Source organism: Lonchura striata, chromosome 32, assembly GCF_050655825.1.
Source record: "Lonchura striata isolate lonStrDom1 chromosome 32, ASM5065582v1, whole genome shotgun sequence".
Taxonomy (NCBI): Eukaryota; Metazoa; Chordata; class Aves; order Passeriformes; family Estrildidae; genus Lonchura; species Lonchura striata.
In genome coordinates, this window is record NC_140734.1 from 6,488,087 (window position 1) to 6,511,617 (window position 23,531).

General features: G+C 60.8%; 1 protein-coding gene across 2 annotated transcripts in view; it reads right to left on the minus strand.

The window, feature by feature from the left end:
• Window positions 1-1,611: 1,611 nt before the first annotated feature.
• NEURL4 (neuralized E3 ubiquitin protein ligase 4) overlaps window positions 1,612-23,531 on the minus strand; it is a 45,433-nt gene continuing 23,513 nt past the window's right edge. For both annotated transcript variants that reach the window (XM_085564267.1, XM_085564268.1), the window contains 15 exons: window positions 22,790-22,959; window positions 21,326-21,451; window positions 18,291-18,436; window positions 16,836-17,039; window positions 16,094-16,192; window positions 15,155-15,319; window positions 14,076-14,213; window positions 12,696-12,854; window positions 10,508-10,687; window positions 9,358-9,451; window positions 8,277-8,375; window positions 7,279-7,405; window positions 5,821-5,933; window positions 3,949-4,117; window positions 1,612-2,168 (listed from right to left, as the gene is read on the minus strand). In XM_085564267.1, coding sequence (XP_085420393.1) covers window positions 1,958-2,168; window positions 3,949-4,117; window positions 5,821-5,933; window positions 7,279-7,405; window positions 8,277-8,375; window positions 9,358-9,451; window positions 10,508-10,687; window positions 12,696-12,854; window positions 14,076-14,213; window positions 15,155-15,319; window positions 16,094-16,192; window positions 16,836-17,039; window positions 18,291-18,436; window positions 21,326-21,451; window positions 22,790-22,959 — 2,200 coding nt within the window. In that variant the 3' untranslated portion in view covers window positions 1,612-1,957. The remainder of the gene's footprint in view (window positions 2,169-3,948; window positions 4,118-5,820; window positions 5,934-7,278; window positions 7,406-8,276; window positions 8,376-9,357; window positions 9,452-10,507; window positions 10,688-12,695; window positions 12,855-14,075; window positions 14,214-15,154; window positions 15,320-16,093; window positions 16,193-16,835; window positions 17,040-18,290; window positions 18,437-21,325; window positions 21,452-22,789; window positions 22,960-23,531) is intronic.

Genomic DNA, 23,531 nt, shown 5'->3' on the forward strand with positions numbered 1-23,531 from the left:
AATTCGGGATTTAAGGACCCCCCCCAAAATAAAAATATTTGGGGGCCCCTCCCCCACCCCCACGAGGGGCTCCCCTTCCCAAATTGGGGGGAGACCCAAAATTTGGGGAGAACCCCCCAAAAATGAGATCGAGGACGCCAAAATTTGGGGTGAACGCCCCAGAAATGAGATCAAAGATCCCAAAATTGCGGTAAACCCCCCAAAATTGAGATCGAGGACCCCAAAAATTGGGGGGGGATTTTGGGGGGGGGTCCCCAATTCCTGGGAGGGGTTTCCCCATTTTTGGGGGATTTTTCCCAAAAATTTTGGGGGATTTTTCCCAGTTTTGTAGTGGGAGGGTGTTCACAATTTTGGGGGTTTTTCCCAAAATTTGGGGGAGTTTCCTAAATTTTGGGGGTTCCCAAATTTTTTGGGGGGGGGCTCCCCCATTTCAGGGGGGGGTCTCCTTCTTTCCAAATCCCCCCCAAAATTTTGGGGTTCCCATCCCTGGGGATTTCCGGGGGGGGGGGGGGTTTCCTTCCTGGGAGAAATTCCCAAATTTTTGTGGTAGGAATTCCCAAATTTTTGGGGAGAAATTCCCAGATTTTTTGAGAAAAATTCCCAAATTTTTGGGGAGAAATTCCCAGATTTTTCAGAGAGAAATTCCTAGATTTTTTTGATAAAAATTCCCAAATTTTTGGGGAGAAATTCCCAAATTCTTGGGGGAGAAATTCCCAATTTTTTGGGAAAACTCCCAGATTTTTTTTTTGGGAGAAATTTCCAAATATTTGGGAGAAATTCCCAAATGTTTTGGGGAGAAATTTCCTAAATTTTTGGAAGAAAAGCCCAAATTTTTTTGCAAGAAACTCCCACATTTTTAGGAGAAACTTCCGATTTTTTTTTAAGAAATTCCCACATTTTTGGTGAAATTTTGGAGAAATTTTCCCATTTTGGGGAGTAATCTCCCCGTACTTTGAAGAAATTCTGGCAATTTTTGACAGAAATTCTCCATTTTCCCAAGGAATTCCCCCGAATTTTTTTGAGAATTTTTTGAAGGAATTCCCCCAACTTTTCCCAAAAATTCCCCCATTTTTGGGTTATAATTCCCTGATTTTTGGGGTGATTTCTCCCATTTTTGAGGCTATTGCTCCCATATTTTTGGGCTGATTTCTCCCTTTTTTTTGGGTGATTTCCCAAATTTTTTGGGGTGATTCCCCCACATTTCTGGGGCCATTTCTCCACATTTTTGGGACAATTCCCCCCGTATTTTTGAGGTGATTTCCTCTATTTTTGGGACAATTCCTCCATATTTTTGAGGTGACTTCTCCCATTTTTGGGTGATAATTCCCCATTTTTGGGACAATTCCCCTGTATTTTTGAGGTGATTTCTCACATTTTTGGGTGATAACTCCCCCATTTTTGGGATGCTTCCCCTCATATTTTCGGGGCGATTTCCCCCATTTTTGGGACAATTCCCCCCGTGTTTTTGAGGCGATTTCTCCCATTTTTGGGAGATAACTCCCTCATTTTTGGGACAATCCCCCCCCATATTTTCGGGGCGATTTCCCCCATTTTTGGGACGATTCCCCCCGTATTTTCAGGGTGATTTCCCCCATTTTTGGGATTATCCCCCCATACTTTTGGGGTGATTTCCCCCATTCCTGGGACAATTCCCCCCATATTTTCAGGGTGATTTCCCCCATTTTTGGGACAATTCCCCCCATATTTTTGAGGTGATTTCCCCCATTTTTAGGTCAATCCCCCCCATATTTTCGGGGCGATTTCCCCCATTTTTGGGACGATTCCCCCCGTGTTTTCGGGGCGATTTCCCCCATTTTTGGGACAATTCCCCCCATATTTCTGAGGTGATTTCCCCCATTTTTGGGACAATCCTCCCCATATTTTCGGGGCGATTTCCCCCATTTCTGGGACGATCCCCGCCGTGTTTTCGGGGCGATTCCTCCCCGCCTCCGGGCGCTCAGTCGACGCGGACCAGCAGCCCGGCCAGCACGGTGGCCCCCGGCTCCTTGGTCACCCACTCCAGCTGGGCGGGGTCCAGCCCCTGGGGGGGCTCCAGGGCCGGGGGGGGGCTCAGCGAGGGGGGCCCGGCCCGGAAGGAGCCGGGACGGACCCAAACCTCGAAGGCCACCTGAGCCCCCCGGGGCCGCGGCCAGCCCGGCTCCCGGAACCTGGGGAGAGGAAAGGGGTCAGGAAATACCCAAAAATAGCCTAAAAATATCCTAAAATAGCCCAAAATCCAGCCCAAAATTCACCCCCAAACCAACCCGGCTCCCGGAACCTGGGGAGAGGAAAGGGGTCAGGAGATGTCCTGAAATATCCTAAAAATATCCTAAAATAGCCCAAAATCCAGCCCAAAATGCACCCCCAAACCAGCCCAAAACCAGCCCGGCTCCCGGAACCTGGGGGAGAGGAAAGGGGTCAGGAAATACCCAAAAATAGCCTAAAATATCCTAAAATAGCCTAAAGTAGCCTAAAATACCCCAAAACCCAGCCCAAAATTTACCCTGCCCCGTTTCCTTTAGGCTCCGCCCTGGTGGCCCCACCCCCTTTCCTTAGCCCCGCCCCCTTTGTGTAGCCCCTCCCCTTTTCTGTACCCCTCTCCTTTAGCCACGCCCCTTCCCTTAGGCCCCGCCCCTTCCCTTAGGCCACGCCCCTTTACCATAACTCCGTTTCCTTTAGCCCCGCCCCTTTTCCTTTTAGCCCCACCCCCTTTTATCCTACCCCTTCACTTTAGCCCCGCCCCTTGATTTAGCCCCGCCCCCTTTCCTTAGCCCCGCCCCTTTCCTTATCCCCATCCACTTTCCTTAGCCCCGCCCCTTTCCTTATCCCCATCCACTTTCCTTAGCCCCGCCCCTTTCCTTATCCCCATCCACTTTCCTTAGCCCCGCCCCTTTCCTTATCCCCATCCACTTTCCTTAGCCCCGCCCCTTTCCTTATCCCCATCCACTTTCCTTAGCCCCGCCCCTTTTCTTAGCCCCGCCCCTTCCTTTAGTCCCACCCAGGTGACCCCGCCCCCTCCCGTGTAACCCCGCCCCCTTTCCCTTAGCCCCGCCCCTCCCTGGCCCCGCCCCATTTCCTTTACCCCGCCCCTTCTCTTAGCCCCTCCTCTTTCCTTCATCCCCTCCCCCTTTCCTTAGCCCCGCCCCCTCCCTTAGCACCGCCCCTAGTCATTGGCCCCGCCCTTCTTCATTGCCCCCGCCCCTCCCCTGGCGCCACCCTCTCACATGGCCCCGCCCCTTCCCTTGGCCCCGCCCCCTCCCCTGGCCACGCCCCTTTTTAAACTCACTCCTATGGCCCCGCCCCCTCCCCCTCTCCCTTAGCCTCGCCTCTCGCCCTTGGTCCCGCCCCTCTCTCTTGCCCCCGCCCCTTTCCTTGGCCCCGCCCCTCTTGGTCCCGCCCCTTTACTTGGCTCCGCCCCATTTCCTTGGCCCCGCCCCTCTTGGCCCGCCCCTTTCTCTGGCCCCGCCCCCTCTCTCACATGGCCCCGCCCCTTCTTGTGGCCAGCCCCCTTTCCCATGGCCCCGCCCCTCTTACCCCCTCCCCTTTCACCGGCCCCGCCCCTTTCCTTGGCCCCGCCCCCTTTCATTGGCCCCGCCCCTTTCGTTGGCCCCGCCCCTTCATTGCCCCCGCCTTTACTTGGCCCCGCCCCCTTTTCCTGACCCCGCCCCTTTCCCTGGCCCCGCCCCCTCACATGGCCCCGCCCCTTTCCCCGGCCCCGCCCCCTCACATGGCCCCGCCCCTTTCCCCGGCCCCGCCCCTTTCCCCGCCCCCGCCCCTTTTCTTGGCCCCGCCCCTTTCCCCGGCCCCGCCCCCTCTCCCTTAGCCCCGCCCCCTTTCCCCGGCCCCGCCCCTTTCCTTGGCCCCGCCCCTTTCCCCGGCCCCGCCCCCTCTCCCTTAGCCCCGCCCCTTTCCCCGGCCCCGCCCCTTTCCCCGGCCCCGCCCCCTCACGTGACGCGCTGGGCGAAGGGCTCCATGGCGGCGTAGCCGAGGGCGGGCGACAGCACCAGGGGGGCGGGGCCGGGGGGGCGGGGCCCGGCGCCCGGGGGGGCGGGGCCTGAGCGCGAGTGGGCGGGGCCTGGCTCCGGCCGCCAGGGGGCGCTCAGCAGCGACCACGGGCCTGGGGGCGGGGCCGAAAGGGGCGGGGCCACGTGGGGGAGGGGGTTGAGGGGGCCCCCTCCCCCTCTTTTGGGGTCCCCACCCCTCTTTTGGGGTCCCCTCCCCTTTTTGGGGTCCCCACCCCTCTTTTGGGGTCCCCTCCCCGTTTTTGGGGTCCCCTCCCCATTTTTGGGGTCCCCTCCCCCTCTTTTGGGGCCCCCTCCCCGTTTTTGGGGTCCCCTCCCCCTCTTTTGGGGTCCCCTCCCCCTCTTTTGCGGTCCCCTCCCCATTTTTGGGGTCCCCTCCCCCTCTTTTGGGGTTCCCTTCCCCGTTTTTGGGGTCCCCTCCCCCTCTTTTGGGGTTCCCTTCCCAGTTTTTGGGGTCCCCTCCCCCTCTTTTGGGGTTCCCTTCCCCGTTTTTGCGGTCCCCTCCCCGTTTTTGGGGTTCCCTTCCCTGGTTTTGGGGTCCCCTCCCCCTTTATTGGGGTCCCCTCCCCCTTTTTTGGGGTCCCCTCCCCCATTTTGGTCTCCCCACCCTCTTTCCCAGCTCCCCCTCCCCATTGTTTGGGGTCCCCTCCCCATTTTTGGTCTCCCCAATTTCAGGCTCCCCCTCCCCATTTTTGGGCTCCCCCTCCCTCTGTTTTTGGCTCTCCCTCCCCAGTATTGGGGTCCCCATCCCGATTTTGGGGTCCCCATCCCAGTTTTGGGGTTCCCTCCCCATTTTTAGCCTCCCCCTCCCCATTTTCAGGGTCCCATCCTGATTTTGGGGTCCCCGTCCCCATTTCGGGGTCCCGGTGCCTGTTTCAGGCTTCTCATCCCCGTTTTTGGGGTGCCCGTCCCCATTTTCGGGGTCCCGGTGCCCATTTTGGTGTTCCCATCCCCATTTTTGGGGTTCCCACCCCCATTTTCAGCCTCCCACACCCCATTTCGGGGGTCCCTCTGCCCATTTTTGGGAGTCCCAACCCCATTTTCAGGGTCCCCGTGCCCATTTTTGGGGTTCCCACCCCATTTTTGGGGTTCCCATCCCCATTTTAGGGGTCCCCATCCCCATTTTTGGCGTTCCCGTGCCCATTTTTGGCGTTCCCGTGCCCATTTTTGGCGTTCCCGTGCCCATTTCTGGCGTTCCCACCCCATTTTTGGGGTTCCCATCCCCATTTCTGGGGTTCCCATCCCCATTTTTGGGGTTCCCATCCCCATTTTTGGGGTTCCCATCCCCATTTCTGGGGTTCCCATCCCCATTTTTGGCGTTCCCATCCCCATTTTTGGGGTTCCCATCCCCATTTCTGGGGTTCCCATCCCCATTTTTGGCGTTCCCATCCCCATTTTTGGGGTTCCCATCCCCATTTCTGGGGCTCCCACCCCATTTTTTGGCGTTCCCGTGCCCATTTTTGGGGTTCCCATCCCCATTTCTGGGGTTCCCACCCCGTTTTTGGGGTTCCCATCCCCATTTTTGGCGTTCCCATCCCCATTTCTGGGGTTCCCACCCCATTTCTGGCGTTCTCATCCCCATTTTTGGGGCTCCCACCCCATTTTTGGCATTCCTGTGCCCATTTTTGGGGTTCCTATCCCCATTTTTGGGGCTCCCACCCCATTTTTGGCGTTCCCACCCCATTTTCGGGGTTCCCATCCCCATTTTAGGGGTTCCCACCCCATTTCTGGGGTTCCCGTGCCCGTTTCTGGGGTTCCCGGCCCGTTTTCGGGCTCCCGTGCCCGCTCCGGTGCCCACCTGGCACGAGCTCTCCGCGGTCGAGGCTGCGCCGCACGGCGCCGGCGCTGGTGCCGTGATAGGCCCGGGGCCACTTCTGCCACCCCCCGCCCCCCTCGGGGCGCGGCTTCGGCCTGGGGACCCCCAAACCCACCCCAAATTAACCCAAATTAACCCAAATTAACCCAAATTAACCCAAATTAACCCAAATTAACCCAAATTAACCCAAATGAAGCCTGAGCCCCGAAATCAACCCAAATTAACCCCAAAACCCACCCCAAAATTAACCCTGAGAACCCCAAAATTAACCCAAATTAACCCAAATTAACCCAAATTAACCCTGAGCCCCGAAATCAACCCAAATTAACCCTAAAACCCACCCCAAAATTAACCCTGAGAACCCCAAAATTAACCCAAATTAACCCTGAGCCCCGAAAATCAACCCAAATTAACCCCAAAATCCATCCCAAATTACCCCAAATTAACACTGAGCCCTGAAAATCAACCCAAATTAACCCCAAAACCCACCCCAAATTAACCCCAAATTAACCCTGAGCCCCGAAAATCAACCCAAATTAACCCCAAAACCCACCCCAAAGTAACCCCAAATTAACCCTGAGCCGCAAAACCCACCCCAAATTAACCCCGGGGACCCCAAATTAACCCAAATTAACCCTGAGCCCCGAAATTAACCCCAAATTAACCCCAAACCCCACTCCAAATTAACGCCAAGAACCCCAAAATCCAGCCAAAATTAACCCCGAGCCCCAAATCCCCCCCAAATCCCCCCCTAAATCCCCCCAAACCCACACCAAACCTCCCCAAATCCCCCCCAATCCCACAGGACCCCCCAAAACTCCCCCAGGAACCCCAAAACCCCCTTCAAACTCCCCCCAGGACCCCCCAAATCCCCCTCAAATCCCCCCCAAATCCCCCCCAGGACCCCCCAAATCCCCCCCAGGACCCCCCAAATCCCCCCCAAATCCCCCCCAGGACCCCCCAAATCCCCCCCAGACCCCCCAAACCCCCCCAAATCCCCCCCAAACCCCCCTGGGACCCCCCAAACCCCCCCCAGACCCCCCAAACCCCCCCAAATCCCCCCCAAACCCCCCCAAACCCCCTCCAGACCCCCCAAACCCCCCCAAATCCCCCCCAAACCCCCCCAAATCCCCCCCAGACCCCCCAAACCCCCCCAAATCCCCCCCAAACCCCCCCAAATCCCCCTCAAACCCCCCCCAGGACCCCCCAAATCCCCCCCAGGAGCCCCCAAACCCCCCCCAAATCCCCCCCAGGAGCCCCCAAACCCCCCCAAATCCCCCCCAGGACTCCCCAAATCCCCCCAAATCCCCCTCAAACCCCCCCCCAGGACCCCCCAAATCCCCCCCAGACCCCCCAAACTCCCCCAAATCCCCCCCAAACTCCCCCAAATTCCCCCCGGGACCCCCCAAGCCCCCCCCAGACCCCCCAAGCCCCCCGTACCGGAGGCTGAAGCGGCACCAGCCCAGGGGCAGGGGCGGCTCCCGGGGGTCCCGGGGGTCGCCCCCCCCCCGCTCGCAGCCCTGGCAGAAGCAGCGGCTGCGCCGCGGCTCGGGGGCGAAGTACTCGTCTGCAAGGGGGGGGGACCCCGAAATCGGGTCAGGGACCCCGAAAATGGGGTCAGGGATCCCAAAAATGGGGTCAGGGTCCCCGAAATGGGGTCAGGGACCCCGAAAATGGGGTCAGGATGTCCAAAAAGGGATCAGGACCTCAAAAAATGGTGTCAGGGATCCCAAAAATGGGGTCAGGGTCCCCGAAAATGGGGAAATCCCTCCCAGGACCCCCCAAACCCCCTTAGGACCCCCCCAGGACCCCCAAATCCCCCCCAGTACCCCCCAAATGTCTCCCAAATCCCCCCCAAATCCCCTTCAGGACCCCCCAGATTCCCCCAGGAACCCCCCAAGAGCCCCCCAAACCTCCCCCAGGACCCCCCAAACCCACCCCAAATCCCCCCCAGGACCCCCCAAACCCCCCCAAATCCCCCCAGGATCCCGGAAATCCCCCCCAGGACCCCCCAAACCCCCCCAAATCCCCCCAGGATCCCGGAAATCCCCCCCAGGACCCCCCAAACTCCCTTAGGACCCTCCAAGACCCCCCAAATCCCCCTCAGGACCCCCCAAATCCCCCCAAATCCCCCTCAGGACCCCCCAAATCCCCCCCATCCCCCTCAGGACCCCCCAAATGCCCCCAAATCCCCCTCAGGACCCCCCAAATCCCCCCAAATCCCCCCCAGGACCCCCCAAATCCCCCCAAATCCCCCCAAATCCCCCCCAAATCCCCCCAGGACCCCCCAAACCCCCCTCAGGACCCCCCAAATCCCCCCCATCCCCCTCAGGACCCCCCAAACCCCCCCAAATCCCCCCAGGATCCCTGAAATCCCCCTCAGGACTCCCCAAACCCCCCCAAATCCCCCCCAAAGCCCCCCAAGCCCCCAGACCCACCGGGCAGCAGCAGCAGGTCCTTGAAGCGGGCACAGAGCGCCTGGTAGGGGCAGGGCTGGGGGGGCGCGGGGGGACCCCAGCAGAGGCTCTCCTTCACCCCTGGGGGGGCAGGGGGGGCTCAGAGCCCACCCAGACCCCCCCCAAAAAAACGGGGGGTCCCCAAACCCCCCTCCCCAAAATTTGGGGCTTCCAGAGCCTCCCCAAGCCCCAAAAATTGAGATTTTTTTCCTCTGAATCCCCCCAAATTTGGGGTTCTTTGACTGCCCCCATCCCGATTTTGGGGGTCCTTGACCCCCCCCACCACAAATTTTGGGGGTCCCCTCACCCAGACCCCTCGAATTTTGGGGTTCTCCCCAATCTGGGGCTCCTAAACCCCCAAATTCTGGGGTGAAATCCCAGATTTTGGGGTCCCAGTCCCTTCAACCCCTCGAATTTCGGGGTTCTCCCCGGTTTGGGGCTCCCAAATACCCAAATTATGGGGGTCCCCTCTCCCAGACCCCCCAAATTTTGGGATCCCCCCCAATTCCTGGCTCCCAAACCCCCAAATTTCAGGGGTCACATCCCAGATTTTGGGGTCCCAGCCCCTCCAAATCCCCAAATTTTGGGGTCAAATCCCAGATTTTGGGGTTCCAGCACCCCCAAACCCCAAAATTTTGGGGTCACATCCAGAATTTTGGGGTTCCAGCACCCCCAAACCCCCAAATTTTGGTGTCAAATCCCAGATTTTGGGGTACCAACCCCCCCACACCCACGAATTTCGGGGTCAAATCCCAGATTTTGGGGTCCCAGCCGCCCCAAACCCCCAAATTTCGGGGTCAAATCCCAGATTTTGAGGTCCCAGCCCCGCCAAACCCCCAAATTTCGGGGTCAAATCCCGGATTTTGGGGTCCCAGCCCCCCCAGCCCCCAAATTTCGGGGTCAAATCCCAGATTTTGGGGTCCCAGCCCCCCCAGCCCCCAAATTTCGGGGTCAAATCCCAGATTTTGGCATCCCAGCCGCCCCAAACCCCCAAATTTCGGGGTCAAATCCCAGATTTTGAGGTCCCAGCCCCCCCAGCCCCCAAATTTCGGGGTGCCCTCACCGTCCACCACGTCGGCTTTCTCCACGTCCCCCCGATTTCGGGGGTCCCCGCTGGGGGAGCCCCCCCCGGCCGGACCCTCGGCCACGATCGTCACCTGGGGGGGGGAGAGATTTTGGGGGGCTCGGCTGGACTTGGGGTCCCCAAATTCCTTTGGGGGGTCCCAAACCCTTTTCTGGGGGTCCCTGACCGATTTTGGGGGGTTCTTGGGAGTTTTTTGGGGGTCCCAGACTCTTTTTGGGGGTCCCTGACCAATTTTGGGGATTCTTGGGACATTCTGGTGGGGTTGGACCCCATTTTGGGGGTCCCCAAACCCCTTTGGAGGGTCCCAAACCTTTTTTTGGGGTCCCCAAACCCTTTTGGGGGATCCCAAACAATTTTTCGGGGCTCCCAGACCCTTTTTGGGGGTCCCAGACACATTTTTGGGGGTCCCTGAAACTTTCTTGGGAGGGGTCCCAGGGATTTTTTGGGGGTCCTTGACCCCATTTTGGGGGTCCCTCACCAATTTTGGGCGGTTCTTGGGAGTTTTTTGGGGGTCCCAGAGACTTTTTGGGGGGTCCCAGACCCATTTTGGGGTCCCAAATTTTTTCTGGGGGGGTCCCAGCCACATTTTGGGGGCTCCTGGATATTTGGGGGTGTCCCAAGGGTTGGATTTGAGGGGATTTTTTCCCCCGATTTTAGGGTTTTTTCCCGATTTTTGGGGGTTCTGCCTCCCAGAATTTCGGGTTTTTTGGGTTTTTTTGGGGTTTTTTGGGGTGCCCGGTTTTCGGGGTGCCCCTCACCTGCTGGCACTGCCCGTAGAGGTCCCCCAGGTGTGCCCAGCTGTGCCCAGGTGTGCCCAGGTGTGCCCATTGGGGGTTTTGAGGGGGATTTTTTGGGTTTCTGGCTCCCAGAATTTCGGGGTTTTTGGGTTTTTTTGGGTTTTTTTGGGGTGCCCGATTTTTGGGGTGCCCCTCACCTGCTGGCACTGCCCGTAGAGGTCCCACAGGTGTGCCCAGCTGTGCCCAGGTGTGCCCAGGTGTGCCCAGTGGAGGGGTTTGAGGGGGATTTTTGGGGTTTCTGGATTTCGGGTCGTTCCGGCTCCCAGAATTTCGGGTTTTTTTGGGGTTTTTTGGGTTTTTTTGGGGTGCCCGAATTTTGGGGTGCCCCTCACCTGCTGGCACTGCCCGTAGAGGTCCAGCAGGACGTAGCAGGGGCTGGGCACCCCCCCGGCCACGGCGCCCTGGTCGCGGCCGTTGATGAAGAGGTGCAGCCGCCCCCCCCCGTCCACCAGGAGCCCCAAAATTGTCCCGGCCGGGAGCAGCTCCAGGGAGGGCCCGGGCAGGTCACGGACCTGGGGGGGAAATTTGGGAAAATTTGGGGGGTCAGAGTAAAAATTTGGGGGGTCAGAGTAAAAATTTGGGGGGTCAGAATAAAAATTGGGGGGTTTTGGGGGGTTCTGGGGGGGTTTTGGGGTCACAGGTCCCAGCTGGGAGCAGCTCCAGGGAGGGGCCGGGCAGGTCTCGGACCTGGGGGGCAAAATTTGGGAAAATTTGGGGGGTCAGAGTAAGATTTGGGGGGTCAGAGTAAGATTTGGGGGGTCAGAGTGAAATTTGGGGGGTCAGGGGCAGAATTTGGGGGGTCAGGAGGGTTTGGGAGGGGTTTTGGGGATGCTTGGGGGGTTTTTGGGGGGGTTTGGGGTCACAGGTCCTGGCCAGGAGCAGCTCCAGGGAAGGGCCGGGCAGGTCTCGGACCTGGGGGGCAAAATTTGGGAAAATTTGGGGGGTCAGAGTGAAATTTGGAGGGTCAGAGTGAAATCTGGGGGGTCAGAGTGAAATTTCGGGGGTCAGAGTAAAAATTGGGGGGTTTTGGGGGTTCTGGGGGGGTTTTGGGGTCACAGGTCCTGGCCAGGAGCAGCTCCAGGGAAGGGTCGGGGAGGTCACGGACCTGGGGGGCAAAATTTGGGGGGTCACAGTGAAATTTGGGGGGTCAGAGTGAAATTTGGGGAATAAGGGGCAGAATTTGGGGGGTCAGGAGGGGTCTGGGAGGGTTTTTGGGGGGGTTTTGGGGATGTTTGGGGCAGTTTTGGGGTCACAGGTCCCGGCTGGGAGCAGCTCCAGGGAAGGGCCGGGGAGGTCACAGACCTGGGGGGCAAAATTTGGGAAAATTTGGGGGGTCAGAGTGAAATTTGGGGGGTCAGGAGGGTTTGGGAGGGGTTTTGGGGGAGTTTTGGGGATGTTTTTGGGGGGTTTTTGGGGGGTTTTGGGGTCACAGGTCCCGGCCGGGAGCAGCTCCAGGGAAGGGCCGGGGAGGTCACGGACCTGGGGGGCAAAATTTGGGAAAATTTGGGAAAATTTGGGGGGTCAGAGTGAAATTTGGGGGGTCAGAGCGAAATTTGGGGGGTCAGGAGGGGTTTTGGGGGGTCTGCAGATTTTTAGGATATTTTTAGAGTGTTTTTGGGATATTTTTGGGGCATTTTTGGGGTTATTTCAGGCAAACATCAAAGATATTTTGGGATGTTTTCGTGTGTTTTTAGGATGTTTTCGGGGATATTTTGGGGATATTTTTAGGATATTTTTGGGGTGGTTCTAGAGTTATTTTTGGGGATATTTTGAGGATATTTCTTGGGATATTTCGGGGATATTTTTGGGGTATTTTTTGAGATATTTTGGAGTTCTATTTGGGGATATTTTGGGGTTATATTTGGGGATATTTTGGGGATATTTTTGGGGATATTTTGAGGATATTTTTGGGGATATTTTGGGGTATATTTTGGGGCTATTTCAGGGATAATGTGGGGATATTTTGGGGTGTTTTAGGGATATTTTAGGGGATACCTTGGAGATATTTTGGGGATATTTTGAGGATACTTTAGGGATATTTTGGGGATATTTCGGGGATATTTCGGGGATATTTTTGGGGTGTTTCAGGCGGTTTTTGGGGTGTGCTCCTGACCTTCCTGGCGTTGTGGAAGACGCCGCGGCGCTGCAGGATCCAGGCCGGGGATGGGATAATTCAGGATATTTTGGGGATATTTTAGGGATATTTTGAGGGTATTTTGGGGATATTTTGGGGATATTTCAGGGATATTTCGGGGATATTTCGGGGATACTTTAGGGATATTTGGAGGGTATTTCGGGGATATTTTGGGGATATTTTGGGGATATTTCGGGGATATTTCAGGGATATTTTGGGGATATTTCGGGGATATTTCAGGGATATTTTGGGGATATTTTGGGGATATTTCGGGGCTATTTCAGGGATATTTCGGGGATATTTCAGGGATATTTTGGGGATATTTCGGGGATATTTTGGGGATATTTCTGGGGCGTTTCAGGCGGTTTTTGGGGTGTGCTCCTGACCTTCCTGGCGTTGTGGAAGACGCCGCGGCGCTGCAGGATCCAGGCCGGCCGCTTGAGGCCGTGGGCGCAGGCCGGGAGCGGGGCGCGGCCGGGGGGGGCCCCGGTGACCCCCAGGGCCAGGGAGGAGCTCCACTGCGGGTTCAGGGCGTCGATCTGCACCTGTGACGTCACAGTGACGTCACGGTGACGTCATCGGGGCTGTGACGTCATCATCAACCCCCCCCCGTGTCCCCCCAGAGCCCCCACAGCGTCACAAAACCCCCAAAATAGCCCCGAACCCCCCCAAAATCGGCCCCGCGGTGGGTTCAGGGCGTCGGCCTGCACCTGTGACGTCATCCGTGACGTCATCGGGGCTGTGACGTCATCATCGACCCCCCCCAATGTCCCTCAGTGCCCCCAAGATCCCCATTGGTCGCTCCCCTGTGACGTCACCACCGTGCCCTGTGACATCACTGCCTGCCTAAGCCCCCATTGGCTGCTCCCCTATGACGTCACTCCCACCCCCAGCCCACTTTCCCTGCTCTTGATGACATCACGGGGGCGTTGATGACGTCACGGGGGGGCAGTGATGACGTCACAGGGACCACCACCGTCTACTGTGACATCACCGCCTCCCCAATCTCCCATTGGCTACTCCCTTATGACATCACCACCTGCCCTATGACATCACTGCTTCCCCAATCTCCCATTGGCTGCTCCCTTATGACATCACCACCTGCCCTATGACATCACCGCCTCCCCAATCTCCCATTGGCTGCTCCCTTATGACATCACCACCTCCCCTATGACATCACCGCCTCCCCAATCTCCCATTGGATACTCCCTTATGACATCACCACCTGCCCTATGACATCACCGCCTCCCCAATCTCCCATTGGTCACTCCCCTATGACATCACCACCACCCCCTGCCCCGATGACGTCACAAGGGGCACAGATGACATCACAGGGGTGGGGATGACGTCACAGGGGTGGGGATGACATCACGGGGGCAATGATGTCACAGGGGCCATTGACGTCACGGGCACAGTGATGACGTCATAGGGGCGATGATGTCACACAGGGGCAGTGATGATGTCACAGGGCAGTGGTGACATCACGGGGCCATTGATGACATCACGGGGGTGGTGATGACATCACAGGGGCGCTGCTGACTTAATGGGGGCCTTGCTGACGCCACAGGGACATTGATGACATCACGGGGACATTGCTGACGCCACGGGGACATTGATGACATCACGGGGACATTGCTGACGCCACGGGGACATTGATGACGTCACGGGGACATTGATGACGTCACGGGGACATTGATGACGTCACGGGGGGCAGTGATGACGTCACGGGGACATTGATGACGTCACGGGGGCGGCGATGCCGTCACCTGGAAGAGGCGGCCGGGGGGGAGGGGCTGCCCCACCAGCACCAGCCCCTGGTTGTAGCTGGAGACGCGCGTGGCCGTGCGGCCGCCGTTGGACAGCAGGATGTTCTTGCCGTGGCAGCCCAGGAACGTGGGCGGGCCCTGAACCGGGGCCAGAAACGGCGAATTCGGGCAAAACGTCAAAATCCGGCCAAACAGCACCTGTCCCTCACAGTATCCTCCCAGTATAAACCAGTTCCTCCCAGTTCCCTCCCAGTATAAACCAGTCCCTCCCAGTTCCCTCCCAGTATAAACCAGTCCCTCCCAGTTCCCTCCCAGTTCCCTCCCAGTTCCCCCCCAGTCCCCTCCCAGTCCATCCCAGTCCCTCCCAGTCCCTCCCAGTTCCCTCCCAGTTCCCTCCCAGTCCCTCCCAGTCCCTCCCAGTATAAACCAGTTCCTCCCAGTTCCCTCCCAGTCCCTCCCAGTCCCTCCCAGTATAAACCAGTTCCCTCCCAGTTCCCTCCCAGTTCCTCCCAGTCCCTCCCAGTTCCCTCCCAGTTCCTCCCAGTCCCTCCCAGTCCCTCCCAGTATAAACCAGTTCCTCCCAGTTCCCTCCCAGTCCCTCCCAATTCCTCCCAGTCCCTCCCAGTCCCTCCCAGTCCCTCCCAATTCCTCCCAGTCCCTCCCAGTTCCTCCCAGTTCCCTCCCAGTATAAACCAGTTCCTCCCAGTCCCTCCCAGTTCCCTCCCAGTCCCTCCCAGTCCCTCCCAATTCCTCCCAGTCCCTCCCAGTTCCTTCCCAGTTCCCTCCCAGTTCCCTCCCAGTTCCCCCCAGTTCCCTCCCAGTCCCTCCCAGTTCCCTCCCAGTTCCTCCCAGTCCCTCCCAGTTCCTCCCAGTTCCTCCCAGTTCCCTCCCAGTCCCTCCCAGTTCCCTCCCAGTCCCTCCCAGTCCCTCCCAGTTCCCTCCCAGTTCCTCCCAGTTCCTTCCCAGTCCCTCCCAGTCCCTCCCAGTTCCCTCCCAGTCCCTCCCAGTCCCTCCCAGTTCCCTCCCAGTCCCTCCCAGTCCCTCCCAGTATATCCCAGTCCCGCCCCTCCCCCTCTCACCCAGTCTGCGCCGTCCCCGCCGGGGTGGGGGAGGGGCGGGGGCTCACAGGGGGAGGGGGAGGGGCTGGGGGTGGGGGAGGGGCCGTCCCCGCCCGCCCCTCCCCCCGCGCTGACGATGGACACGGCCGTGACGCGCCCGTACAGGTCCAGGGCCACGAACGCGTTCTGTGACGTCACGGGGCGGGGCGTGACGTCAGAGGGGCGGAGCTGTGACGTCACTGCCCCGCCCCCACAGCGGGGAGCGAGGGGGGGAGGGGTGGGAACGATGGCACACAGGGCGCCCAGGTGTGTCCCAGCTGTGCCCAGGTGTGCCCAGCTGTGTCTTGGCTGTGCCCAGGTGTGCCCAGGTGTGCCCCAGGTGTGCCCAGGTGTGCCCAGGTGCCCCCAGGTGTGCCCAGGTGTGCCCCAGGTGTGCCCAGGTGTGCCCAGGTGCCCCCAGGTGTCCTCAGGTGTGCCCAGGTACCCCTCAGGTGTGCCCAGGTGTTCCCAGGTGTGCCCCAGGTGTGCCCCAGGTGTGCTCAGGTATGTTTTGGCTGTGCCCAGGTGTGCCCAGGTACCCCCCAGGTGTGTCCCAGTTGTGCCAGGTGTGCCCAGGTGTTCCCAGGTGTGCCCCAGGTGTGCTCAGGTATGTTTTGGCTGTGCCCAGGTGTGCCCAGGTGTGCCCAGGTGTTCCCAGGTGTGCCCCAGGTGTGCCCCAGTTGTGCCAGGTGTGCTCAGGTATGTTTTGGCTGTGCCCAGGTGTGCCCAGGTACCCCCCAGGTGTGTGTTTACCACCCTCAGGTGTATCCCAGGTGCCCCCCAGGTGTGTCTTGGCTGTGCCCAGGTGTGCCCAGGTGTATTTTGGGTGCCCCCAGGTGTATTTTGGGTGCCCCAGGTGTATTTTGGGTGCCCCAGGTGTATTTTGGGTGCCCCAGGTGTTTTTGGGTGCCCCGTGCCCACCTTGGCCACGCCGGTGGCCGCGGGCCCCATGTCCTGCCCGTCCACCAGCAGGTGCATCGAGTCGTCGGCGCCGCGGCGCACGCCCAGCCGGTTCCCCACCTGCAAAATTATCCAAAATTGTCCAAAATTATCCAAAATGTCCCAAAATACCCCAAAATCCATGCCCAGCCGGTTCCCCACCTGCAAAATTATCCAAAATTGTCCAAAATGTCCCAAAATATCCCAAAATATCCCAAAATCCATGCCCAGCTGGTTTCCCACCTGCAAAATTATCCAAATTTATCCAAAATTATCCAAAATGCCCCAAAATGTCACCCAAAACCCATCCCCAGGTGCTCCCCAACTGCAACACCCCAAATTTACCCCAAAACCACCCAAACTCCCCCCAGGTGAACCCAGGTGACCCCAAATCCCTTCCAGGTGCACCCAGGTGACCCCAAATCCCTTCCAGGTGAGCCCAGGTGACCCCAAATCCCTTCCAGGTGCACCCAGGTGACCCCAAATCCCTTCCAGGTGAGCCCAGGTGACCCCAAATCCCAACCCAGGTGAGCCCAGGTGACCCCAAATCCCTTCCAGGTGCACCCAGGTGACCCCAAATCCCTTCCAGGTGCACCCAGGTGACCCCAAATCCCAACCCAGGTGAGCCCAGGTGACCCCAAATCCCTTCCAAATAACCCCAAATCCCATCCCAGGTGACCCCAAACCCCCCCAGGTGAGCCAGGCCCCCCAGGTGCGCACGGACCGTGAGTCTGTCCAGGCTGACGCCGTAGTTGTGGCGCACCTGGGCGCCGTTGTGCCGCACCTCGGCGCCCGTGACCGCCCAGGTGGGCGGCGCCGGCAGGTCCAGCAGGGAGGGGGGCAGGGCGGGGGGCCCGGGCGGGGGCAGGGCCGTCAGCCCCACCCGCAGGGACCCCGCCCAGCGCTCGTCCAGGGCCTCGATGCGCACCTGGGCAGGTGAGACACGCAGGTGAGGCTGGGACACACCTGGGACAGGTGAGGGACACGCCCAGGACACAGCTGGGACAGGTGAGGGACACACCTGGGACACACCTGGGGGTGCCCTGACCCAGCCCCCCCCACACTGACCCCGCCCAGCGCTCGTCCAGGGCCTCGATGCGCACCTGGGCAGGTGAGACACGCAGGTGAGGCTGGGACACACCTGGGACACACCTGGGGGAGCCCTGACCCAGCCCCACCCACACTGACCCCGCCCAGCGCTCGTCCAGGGCCTCGATGCGCACCTGGGCAGGTGAGACACACAGGTGAGACACACAGGTGAGGCTGGGACACACCTGGGACAGGTGAGGGACACACCTGGGACACACATGGGGGAGCCCTGACCCAGCCCCCCCCACACTGACCCCGCCCAGCGCTCGTCCAGGGCCTCGATGCGCACCTGGGCAGGTGAGACACACAGGTGAGACTGGGACAGGTGAGGCTGGGACACACCTGGGACACACCTGGGACAGGTGAGGGAAACGCCTGGGACAGACATGGGGGAGCCCTGACCCAGCCCCACCCACCCAGCGCTCATCCAGAGCACACCTGGGCAGGTGAGACACGCACAGGTGAGGCTGGGACACACCTGGGACATGCCTGGGACAGGTGAGGGTGAGGGGACAGCCCTGAGCACACCTGGATGGGGGCGGGGCCGACCCTGAGCACACCTGGATGGGGGCGGGGCCGACCCTGAGCACACCTGGCTGGGGGCGGGGCCGACCCTGAGCACACCTGGGTGGGGGCGGGGCACAGGTGAGCCCAGAACTCACCTGGGAGCGTTTCAATCACCTGGGGGGCGGGGCTTCCCAGTGAGGGGTGTGGCCTATCCCCATGCCCCGCCCACTGCGGCCACGCCCACTCTCTTAAAGAGACAGCGCCCATTTCCCGCCCCTCCTGGGGGCGTGGCCTCACAGGTAACCCCGCCCACCCCCCACCCACCGTGGCCACGCCCACTCCCTTAAAGCGACAGCGCCCATTACCTGCCCCTCCTGGGGCGTGGCCTCGCAGGTAGCCCCACCCACCCCCACCCCCTCAGGCCCCGCCCACCATGGCCACACCCACTCTCTTAAAGCGACAGTGCCCATTTCCTGCCCCTCCCAGGGGCGTGGCTCCACAGGTAACCCCGCCCACCCCCTCAGGCCACGCCCGCCGTGGCCCCGCCCACTCCCTTAAAGCGACGGCGCCCTCTCGTGCCCACCTCGAAGAGCTCTCCGGGCCGCAGGTGCGAGCGGCTGAACACCAGCCCGTGGCAGTAGCCGGCCACGCGCGCCGCGCCCAGGCCCTCGGCCGCCAGCGCCACGTTCTGCCCGCAGCGCCCGTGGAAGCGCTGGCACGGCCCCGGCGCTGCGGGCACCGACAGCGCTCAGCGGGCAGCGGGGGCAGTGGGCAGTGTGGGCAGCGGTCAGTGGGGTCAGTGTGGTCAGTGGTCAGTGTGGGCAGTGGTCAGTGGGGTCAGTGTGGTCAGTGGTCAGTGTGGGCAGTGTGGGCAGTGGTCAGTGTGGGCAGTGTGGTCAGTGTGGTCAGTGGTCAGTGTGGTCAGTGGGTAGTGTGGGCAGTGTGGGCAGTGTGGTCAGTGGTCAGTGTGGGCAGTGTGGTCAGTGGGGTCAGTGTGGGCAGTGTGGGCAGTGTGGTCAGTGTGGTCAGTGTGGTCAGTGTGGTCAGTGTGGGCAGTGTGGGCAGTGTGGGCAGTGTGGGCAGTGTGGTCAGTGTGGGCAGCGGTCAGTGTGGTCAGTGGTCAGTGGGGTCAGTGGGGTCAGTGTGGGCAGTGGTCAGTGTGGTCAGTGTGGGCAGCGGTCAGTGTGGTCAGTGGTCAGTGGGGTCAGTGGTCAGTGTGGTCAGTGTGGTCAGTGTGGGCAGCGGTCAGTGTGGTCAGTGGTCAGTGGGGTCAGTGGGGTCAGTGTGGGCAGTGGTCAGTGTGGTCAGTGTGGGCAGCGGTCAGTGTGGTCAGTGGTCAGTGGGGTCAGTGGGGTCAGTGTGGGCAGTGGTCAGTGTGGGCAGTGTGGTCAGTGTGGGCAGTGTGGGCAGTGGTCAGTGTGGGCAGTGTGGGCAGTGGTCAGTGGGGTCAGTGTGGTCAGTGGTCAGTGTGGGCAGTGGTCAGTGTGGGCAGTGTGGTCAGTGGGGTCAGTGTGGGCAGTGGTCAGTGTGGGCAGTGTGGTCAGTGTGGGCAGTGTGGGCAGTGGTCAGTGTGGGCAGTGTGGGCAGTGGTCAGTGGGGTCAGTGTGGGCAGTGGTCAGTGGGGTCAGTGTGGGCAGTGGTCAGTGTGGGCAGTGTGGTCAGTGTGGGCAGTGTGGGCAGTGGTCAGTGTGGGCAGTGTGGGCAGTGGTCAGTGTGGGCAGTGTGGTCAGTGTGGGCAGTGGTCAGTGTGGTCAGTGTGGTCAGTGGTCAGTGTGGTCAGAGTGGTCAGTGTGGGCAGCGGTCAGTGTGGGCAGTGGTCAGTGGGGTCAGTGGTCAGTGTGGGCAGCGGTCAGTGTGGTCAGTGGGGTCAGTGGTCAGTGTGGTCAGTGTGGTCAGTGGGGTCAGTGTGGGCAGTGGTCAGTGTGGGCAGTGGTCAGTGGGGTCAGTGGTCAGTGTGGTCAGTGGTCAATGTGGTCAGTGGGGTCAGTGGTCAGTGTGGGCAGTGGTCAGTGGGGTCAGTGTGGGCAGTGTGGTCAGTGTGGTCAGTGTGGTCAGTGGTCAGTGTGGGCAGTGGTCAGTGGTCAATGTGGTCAGTGTGGTCAGTGTGGTCAGTGTGGGCAGTGGTCAGTGTGGGCAGTGGTCAGTGTGGGCAGTGGTCAGTGTGGTCAGTGTGGGCAGTGTGGTCAGTGTGGGCAGTGTGGGCAGTGGTCAGTGTGGGCAGTGTGGTCAGTGTGGGCAGTGGTCAGTGTGGTCAGTGTGGTCAGTGTGGTCAGTGTGGTCAGTGGGGTCAGTGTGGTCAGTGTGGGCAGTGGTCAGTGTGGGCAGTGGTCAGTGTGGGCAGTGTGGGCAGTGTGGGCAGTGTGGTCAGTGGTCAGTGGGGTCAGTGTGGGCAGTGTGGGCAGTGTGGTCAGTGGTCAGTGGGGTCAGTGTGGGCAGTGTGGGCAGTGGTCAGTGTGGGCAGTGGTCAGTGTGGTCAGTGGTCAGTGGGGTCAGTGTGGTCAGTGGTCAGTGTGGGCAGTGGTCAGTGTGGTCAGTGTGGTCAGTGGTCAGTGTGGTCAGTGTGGGCAGTGGTCAGTGTGGGCAGTGGGCAGTGTGGTCAGTGTGGTCAGTGTGGGCAGTGTGGTCAGTGTGGTCAGTGGTCAGTGTGGTCAGTGTGGTCAGTGTGGTCAGTGTGGGCAGTGTGGTCAGTGTGGTCAGTGTGGTCAGTGTGGTCAGTGGTCAGTGTGGTCAGTGTGGTCAGTGTGGTCAGTGGTCAGTGTGGGCAGTGGTCAGTGTGGTCAGTGTGGGCAGTGTGGTCAGTGGGGTCAGTGTGGGCAGTGTGGGCAGTGGTCAGTGTGGGCAGTGTGGTCAGTGTGGTCAGTGGTCAGTGTGGTCAGTGTGGGCAGTGGTCAGTGGTCAGTGTGGGCAGTGTGGGCAGTGTGGTCAGTGTGGTCAGTGTGGTCAGTGTGGGCAGTGGGCAGTGGTCAATGTGGTCAGTGTGGTCAGTGTGGTCAGTGGTCAGTGTGGTCAGTGTGGTCAGTGGTCAGTGTGGTCAGTGGTCAGTGGGGTCAGTGTGGTCAGTGGTCAGTGTGGTCAGTGGTCAGTGTGGTCAGTGTGGTCAGTGTGGTCAGTGGGTGTGGTCAGGGGGTGTGGTCACTTGGGGTGGGGATATTTTGGGACATTCCAATATAAACCAGTGCATCCCAGTATAACCCAGAACAACCCAGTATAAACCAGTATAACCCAGTCCCCCCCCGTCCCTCCCAGTTCCTCCCAGTTCCCTCCCAGTCCCTCCCAGTCCCTCCCAGTTCCCTCCCAGTCCCTCCCAGTTCCCTCCCAGTCCCTCCCAGTCCCTCCCAGTTCCTCCCAGTCCATCCCAGTCCCCCCCAGTTCCCTCCCAGTCCCCCCAGTCCCTCCCAGTTCCCTCCCAGTCCCCCCCAGTCCCTCCCAGTTCCCCCCCAGTCCCTCCCAGTCCCCTCCCAGTCCCCCCCAGTTCCTCCCAGTTCCTCCCAGTCCCCTCCCAGTCCCTCCCAGTTCCCTCCCAGTCCCTCCCAGTCCCTCCCAGTCCCTCCCAGTTCCCTCCCAGTCCCCCCCAGTCCCTCCCAGTCCCTCCCAGTCCCCCCCAGTTCCCGGGGGTACCTGGCGAGGGGGGCGGGGCTTTGTCCGGCCCCGCCCCCGGGCTCTGGCTGTTGTCGGCGGGGCCGGAGGCGCCGGTCAGCGACACCTGGACACACTGCCCATAGAGATCCACCACGGCGTACACCTCTGGGACGGGACACCGTGTCACCCATGTCACCTCAGTGTCACCTGTCACCTGTGTGACCTCACCTGTGTCACCCGTGTCACCTCAGTGTCACCCGTCACCCATGTCACCCATGTCACCTGTGTCCCCTCACCTGTGTCACCTGTGTGTCACCTGTGTCACCTCCAATGCCACCTGTGTCACCTGTGACCTGTGTCACCTGTCACCTGTGTCACTTGTCACCTGTGCCACCTCACCCGTGTCGCCTGTGTCACCTCAGGTCCCCAACACGCCCAATGTCCCCGATGTCCCCAATGTTCTCAGTGTCCCCATCACCCCAATGTCCTCTCAATGTCCCGTGTCCCCGATGTCCCCAATGTCCCCACTGTCCCCAATCCCCCCAATGTCCCCAGAGTCCCCTCAATGCCCCCAGTGTCCCCATCACCCCAATGTCCCCAATGTCCCTCTGCTCTCCCCAATCCCCCCAATGTCTCCGCTGTCCCCCAGTGTCCCCAATGTCCCCAATGTCCTTGCTGTCCCCAATGTCCCCACTGACCCCAATGTCCCCAATCCCCCCAATGTCCCCAATCCCCCCAGTGTCCTCAATGTCCCCAATGTCCCTGCTGTCCCCAATGTCCCCAATGTCCCTCTGCTCTCCCCAATCCCCCCAATGTCCCCGCTGTCCCCAAACCCTCCGCTGTCCCCAGTGTCCCCATGTCCCCGCTGTCCCTGCTGTCCCTGTCTCCCCGCTGTCCCCGCTGTCCCGGTGTCCCCGCTGTCCCCGTGTCCCCGCTGTCCCCGCTGTCCCCAGTGTCCCCGCTGTCCCCGTGTCCCCGCTGTCCCCCATGTCCCCGCTGTCCCCGCTGTCCCCGCTGTCCCCGTGTCCCCGGTGTCCCCCCATGTCCCCGCTGTCCCCAGTGTCCCCGCTGTCCCCGTGTCCCCGCTGTCCCCGCTGTCCCCGCTGTCCCCATGTCCCTGCTGTCCCCCGTGTCCCCGCTGTCCCCGTGTCCCCGCTGTCCCCCGTGTCCCCGCTGTCCCCGCTGTCCCCCGTGTCCCCGCTGTCCCCGCTGTCCCCAGTGTCCCCGCTGTCCCCAATGTCCCCGCTGTCCTCCCATGTCCCCGCTGTCCCCGTGTCCCCGCTGTCCCCAGTGTCCCCGCTGTCCCCGTGTCCCCGCTGTCCCCGCTGTCCCCGCTGTCCCCGTGTCCCCGCTGTCCCCGCTGTCCCCGTGTCCCCGCTGTCCCCGTGTCCCCGCTGTCCCCGCTGTCCCCAGTGTCCCCGCTGTCCCCAATCCTCCCGCTGTCCCCGCTGTCCCCCAGTGTCCCCGTGTCCCCGGTGTCCCCGTGTCCCCGCTGTCCCGTACCCGGTGGCAGCCCCGAGCAGGCCACGCCCTGGTCGGCGCCGTCGATGAAGTAGCGCAGGTCGCCTCCCCCCGTGCGCATCATGCCGATGCGCGCGCCCGTGCCCAGCGCGTCCAGGTCGCAGCCGTAGTTATTGCGCATGGTGTTCCCGTCCTGCATGATGGCCGTGCCGCTGCGGGGACATGGGGACATTGGGGACACCGTGGGGACATCGTGGGGACATTGGGGACACAGCCCGGACACAGCCATGGGGACAGGAACAGCCATGGGGACACAGGGACAGGTCACAGCCGCAGTTATTGCGCATGGTGTTCCCGTCCTGCATGATGGCCGTGCCGCTGCGGGGACATTGGGGACATCGTGGGGACACTGTGGGGACATGGCAGGGACACGGGGACACAGCCCGGACACAGCCATGGGGACAGGAACAGCCATGGGGACACGGGGACACAGGGACACAGGGACAGGTCACAGCCGCAGTTATTGCGCATGGTGTTCCCGTCCTGCATGATGGCCGTGCCGCTGCGGGGACACGGGGACATGGGGACACCGTGGGGACATGGGGACACCGTGGGGACATTGGGGACACCGTGGGGACACGGGCACATGGCAGGGACACGGGGACACAGCCCTGACAGAGCCATGGGGACAGGAACAGTCATGGGGACGCAGGGACAGGTCACAGCCGCAGTTATTGCGCATGGTGTTCCCGTCCTGCATGATGGCCGTGCCGCTGCGGGGACA